Below are 6000 nucleotides of genomic sequence, written 5' to 3' on the forward strand. Positions count from 1 at the left end.
TAGATGACGTGACCAGCCCCTGGCAGCCTTCCCGACTCGTGCTGCCATTCCCTCCCTGGTGCACACCAGCCTTCGTGACCATACTGCTTTTCTTCAGGCACCTCAAGGAGTTCCCTCCTCTGGGCTTTGCATGCAGTGCTCTATCTGGGTGGAACGTTCCTCCCTCAGCGAGCTCCATGGCCAACGCATCATGCCAATGGTGTCTTTTTCAAATGCCACCAACTATTAAGGTATTTCCTGATTTCCCATCTAAAACAGCACCCTCCCTTACGCCCTTCCCATCTCTCCATACCAGATTTCTAAGTTTTACGTGAACAGAAAGTTTGTCTTGTTCTCCGGGATAGCTCCAGTATCTGGTGAACAGCAAGTGGGCAGTGCATATAAAGGGAAGGGGTGGGAAGGGAGGCAGGGAGGAGTGAGTGTTTCCAGCATCCATAGTGTTTCTGAAGCAAGGGAGAATGGGTGGTTAAGGCCTGTTGCTGCAGCTAACCAATGGGGTCTGCTGTTGGCTTCACTGCGTCTTTACGTGGCCATTCCCAAGACGTTGTACTGAGCCTTCCAGCCTTATCTTTCCTATCATCTGTATTGCCTTGAGACTAGTCCTGAAGTACAGGTGAGATGTCACTGTTCTTAGAAGAGTTTTTAGTAGCTTCTCATGGCTGCTGGAACCAGGTCAGCCTCCTGAGCCTGGAAGTCAAGACTGTCCATAATTTGAGTCCATCTTCTGTTTTCCTATGTGCAGAAGCCCACACTTACTTTGTTCCCACTTCAGATGATATGCATCCATTCCCACCTACTCCGAGTCCTCCAGCCTTGGAGGGTCGGTGGAACAGCACCACTGTGCAGAGATGCCTGGATGGCAGGGTGGGTCTTCATAGTCTCTGGTCTCTGCCAAGGTGCTTTCCACAGACCCTGCTGTGGGTACTACACACTGTCATGCTAGAACCTCCATGTCTGCCCATCACAAGAGTCTTGGGAGCAGAAATCCACCGACACATTTTTATAGTCCCACTAATGCCAATCAAAGAACTCTGGTTATTTTTCCTTCCTCTTTTCTCTTTTTCCATCTTCATATGTATGTGGTGTACAAGTGTGTGTCCGAGTGTTTGCATGTGTGTGTGTGTGTGTGTGTGTGTGTGTGTGTGTGTGTAGGTTTGAAGTTAATGTCACTCACCATCCTCAATTGTGTCAAAGAGCATTTTTCTCATAGTAGATACTCAGTGTGGGATTCTGATTGAAAGCTTTACTGAGACACTTGTGGGGAAAAACACAACTGTCATGAGGCAAAGGTACCCTTTAGAGGGGCTAACAACAGATGACATCAGAGCCAAGTTTGCTGTCATAAATGGAAGGGCTTCCTCGCCACTGCTGTGGCTGACCAGCTATGAGTCCTCACGAGGGCGCTTTCATGAAGCGGGCAACGGTTCCTATCTTCTCTCTGCTCTCCTCTTCAATATTCAGAGCAAGCACAAGGGAGTTTTAAACATAGCAGTGGAATTGGCCTGAGGGCCACAGCTCTCACTGTCAGGCCATGCCTACCTCTTTCTGGTTTCAGTGGACTTAGCCGTCCTGATGGTGCTGCCATCCTGAGCTGTGTCTCTTTCCTGAGGAGTATCTCTGACAGGTATGGGGAGGACCACTGTTTCCTGGGTCACAGGGATGACCTCCTCATCTGCCCCTTGCTGGCCCAGATGCTGCTTGGCGTAGTCAAAGCCTTGCACGGGCTGTGAAGAGGAAGAAAGTTTCAGGTCATACTTCTAGAGAAGGTTTTTTTTTTTTTTTTTTTTTTTTTTTTTTTTTTTTTTACAACAGCTTTGAGAAGAGACAGACAGCGACAGCGAAATGTATGTGGTAGGGCCGAACCCAGCTTTCTGCTGTATGAAAGTTAATTCAAATCTGCATATCACTTTTCTTGCAAAATCAGAATCCATGTTAATTCTACCGGATTAAGACTCTCCACAGACCGGGCTGTCCCAAAAGCTGTCGCCTGTCTGTGGGCTATGTTCTTCCAGCTGCGCTGCCTTGTCTGGCCTCAGTGGGAGAGGAAGTATCTAGCCCCACAAAGACTTGAAGTGCCAGGGTGGGAGTAGACCCAGGGGCTGGGGGCTGGGGGCTGGGGGCTGGGTGAAGGACTGTGTGAGGGGGTGACTGAGAGGGGGACAGTGAGCGAGATGTAAAGTCAATAAGTAAAAATAGAATAGAATAGAATCTCCGCAGGTACAATTTGTTCAGGAAAATGAAGAGTAGAACAAGATGTGATCGCTGTGGGGTAGGGAACCTCTTTCAAGGACTCTACACCACTCATTTTAAGTCAGTAGATGCTGCTGGTTAGAAACAACTCATCCTGGGTATGCTAATTAAGATGTTAATTAAGATACTGCAGGTCCCATATTGTGCCCTGCCTAGAGATACCTAGTTAGCCCCGTGTGTAACAGTATGTACTCAATTTTACCAGGTCAGAGGACTATAAACCTTAACCTTCTCATCCGAGAAATGAAGGCTGTCTGTTTTGCCCTACACCCTGTCTTTGCAAAATAAGGCAAAGCACAGATCTGAGTAGCAGGAGATATGTCACCAAGTGTGAAGCTACGGTCACAGAATAGCACGTGTGACATAGGGAGTCAGTTTCTAATCCAAACTTCTCTTGGAAGCGTGCTGCCTGGCCTGTGATGTCAGTCATCTTGGGAGATCAGCAAGGCTGTGCCAGTATCTGAAGCTCCAAGTGGATAAGGCAGCCATGAGCAAAATCCAACAACCATCTTTTAGTGAGGTGGTAAAAACCAAAGGCTTGTGTAGCCATGCCTGGGGGTCTCGCTGTGCCACAGGGCTAAATCAGCAATGCAAGCTAGGGTCACATCCCTCGTACATACCAAGTGCTCACTCTGTGTTTGGGTACTGCTGTTGTTTCCTTGCTAGGTGCAGCCCTTCTGATTATCATCAAGAAAACATGGAAACAAAACTCATTTGCTACCATGCAGGTCCAACCATTAAGATAGCACCTTGTCATCGACAAAGATCACGCTCAAGAACTATGCAATCAAGTTACAAAAATAAGTCTCAGGACAAGCAAGCAAGCAAACAGACAAACAATGAACAAAACGTGATAATATTTTAAGTAAGTCTATGATTTTGTGTTGGGTTATATGGATTGCTATCCTGGGGTACATGGGACTGACCACATATTGTAGGTTGGGCATACCTGATAGGCTCTATTAGAACTTGTTGCTCTTAGCACCCTGCCCCCTGCAGCTAATGAGGCTAGGGGTGCAACAGGAGTGCTCCTGCCTAGTTTGACTTCAGCAGAGTCCTGGGTTCAGATGCTGGCTCCATCTCAGACCAGCAACGTGATCTGCTGATCGAGTGTCAAAACATCTAACCACTATTCATTGATTCATCCCACATCCTTCCTTCCCCTCTGTCCTCACCATCTTATCTGGGCATCATTTACTGTGCCTGGCCTGGTTTCTGCTCTGACTGACACTGTGGGGTATGAGAAGTCTCCAGCAGCCAGGACTAACCAACCCAGTGATGGGACAAGAATTCTCGGTGCCCATCTTCACTCTCTGCCTGAGCGCTCTCTCAATTTGACCCATTCTCCTTCATTAGTTTTTATCCACTGGATATGTCTGAAGTCTTATGGGTCACTTATGAGTGCATGTAAAGAGAGGTATTAAGAAATGACAGCTTGCCAGGTGACCATCATTAGCAACTTGACCATTTTTTAAAAAACAGTTCGGCACATAAAATACTGATTTCCCTTTTTTGTTTTCACAACAAAGCCATGGTGGAAGTAAGGCAGCCATTAGTCTTCATGTTATAGGAAAAATATAAAAGCTCAGAGAGGGTCACTGAGTACCCAGGAAAACACAGCAAAGTGCTAAAGCTGGAGCCGATCTCCTCGATGTAGAATCTCAGGACAATGCGCTCAAACTTTCACTTGAAAATTACCTAAGATCAATCAGTTGCTTACCTGACACACATTGGTAACTTCCAACCTCAATAATCAATATCACTCTCATATCAGTTACATATGCTAGCCAAATCAAAAGAACAATTTCTACACTAGGGATATATAGTTTAGTGGCAGAGCACTTGCCTGGCATGCGTCTGGGTGGGCTCTAACAACTTTCTTCTTAAAGAACCTGTTTCCCATATTTTCTTTACATGAAGAAAAGGCTGGGAGGAAAGGCTACAAATTCACTAACAAAGACGGGTGACTAAAAAGAAGGGCGTAAGTAAAGCCACGTCCTATTCTCATGCTCTCCCTGCAGACACCCAGCTGGTGACAGTGGCAACAGGCCACATCTGTGGCTCTTGTCTCTCAGGAGGGTGCATGATCCTCGCTGTGGCCTCAGCTCCTAGAAGAGCCCCACTCACCTTCTCCGCTTAGCATGCTAAGTGTATTACTGAGTCTCAGGAAGGGTCCCCAGGACCTCCTCTGGTTCTGCAGCCTGCAGTGAGGATGCAGTGATGTCCCTGGGGCCATCTGCCTTGACTGCCGATGGATCTGTGGCCATCGCTAACTTTCACACTGTGCCTTGCCCCTCATTGAATTCTGCTCACACTTCCAATGCAGCCACCCTGACTCTCAAACACTGCAGTGTCCCTGACTCTCCCTGGCAGGACTGCAGCGCCAGACAGTTCCACTCTGCTGGCTTCCTGTGACAAAGGGGCTTTGGGAATTAAAGTGTTTCTGCCACCCTTACTGTGGGAGAGACAGCCAGCAGAGCCACAGGAGCATGAGCAGCCGGCTCCTGGGACATCTGTAGGTCAGCTTGATTTTCAGCAGCAGCAGGTAAAGATGTGGAAGCTCAGTGGCCAGGGTAGGCACACGGAAGGAGCTGTGCAGAACCACCAGCATCTCATCTGTTCTAGCTCCAGAGAGCTTTCAAGCCAGGGGATGCTGCTCATACCGGCAGATGAATGAAGATTTTGGTTTAACTCAAAGCTTCCCTTTCCAACTCTAGTATGGCATGTTTTGCATTCCTGGCCTCGGCTGTGATTCTGGTAATTGCTTGTTTTGTCTAAAAAGACTCACGTCGCAAGCAAGCTCAGATGGAAATGCAACATTCTGTCTTGGAGCAGTCTCATTTTTTACAGCTCGGCAATTCCCAGTGTACCCTTCTCCCCAACACCCCACTGTGTCTGGGAAGCAGGTGCCTTATGTCAACAGACACAGAACAACATTCTTTGGGGGCTGGTGCCTCAGGAGACAAGACTGTCGAATCAGGGCTCCAGCTTCCCCACAGATGTATCTGCTTACTATGTAATAAAAGTACCTTTGATTTCTTATAGTCAAGTGAGCTGTGCTCATGCAAACAGACTGGAGGCCAGTGTGACCCTCCAAGCTGAGTGGCCAACACAAATTGCAATGTGCAGGAAGTCAGAGGGAGTGGGAACTTGCTGTCTCATGTCTGCATGGTCAGATGGAGGTTAGACAGAGGTTCAGATCTGGGAGCAAAACCTCTGCCAGGTCTCAGAGTGTGGGTAGGTACATGACAGAGTGAGCTCCAGGAGGGCCATGGAGATGGCTCGTTGCTAAAGCGCCTGCAGTGTAAGAGTGAGTCTGGTTCTCCAAAGCCCTTGTAAAAGCTGGGTGTGAGCCAGGCGGTGGTGGCGCACGCCTTTAATCCCAGCACTTGGGAGGCAGAGGCAGGTGGATTTCTGAGTTCGAGGCCATCCTGGTCTACAGAGTGAGTTCCAGGACAGCCAGGGCTACACAGAGAAACCCTGTCTTGAAAAACCAAATAATAATAAAAAAAAGCTGGGTGTGGTGACACAGATGTGTAACCCTAGAGCTGACAGGGGAGAGCAGGGACCAGCCAACCTGCACCCATTTAGTAAGCTTTTGGTTCAGAGACTGAAAAAACAAAGGTGACAAGTGATAGAGGAAGATACCTCACCTGATAATAACTCTGGTCCCTATGCACATACTGCATGCACACACGCACACTGACAAGTACACACAATGCACACCCACGTGCACACATGTCCACACAC

At 48.1% G+C, this 6000-nt stretch overlaps 1 protein-coding gene across 5 annotated transcripts in view; it reads right to left on the reverse strand.

Moving 5' to 3' along the window:
- Kiaa1549l (KIAA1549 like) overlaps positions 1 to 6000 on the reverse strand; it is a 274999-nt gene that overhangs the window by 72679 nt on the left and 196320 nt on the right. For all 5 annotated transcript variants that reach the window (XM_029536392.1, XM_021192931.2, XM_029536391.1 and 2 more), the window contains one exon: positions 1540 to 1724. In XM_029536392.1, the coding sequence (XP_029392252.1) occupies positions 1540 to 1724 (185 nt within the window). The remainder of the gene's footprint in view (positions 1 to 1539; positions 1725 to 6000) is intronic.

This window comes from Mus pahari, chromosome 3 (assembly GCF_900095145.1).
Source record: "Mus pahari chromosome 3, PAHARI_EIJ_v1.1, whole genome shotgun sequence".
NCBI classification, from domain to species: domain Eukaryota; kingdom Metazoa; phylum Chordata; class Mammalia; order Rodentia; family Muridae; genus Mus; species Mus pahari.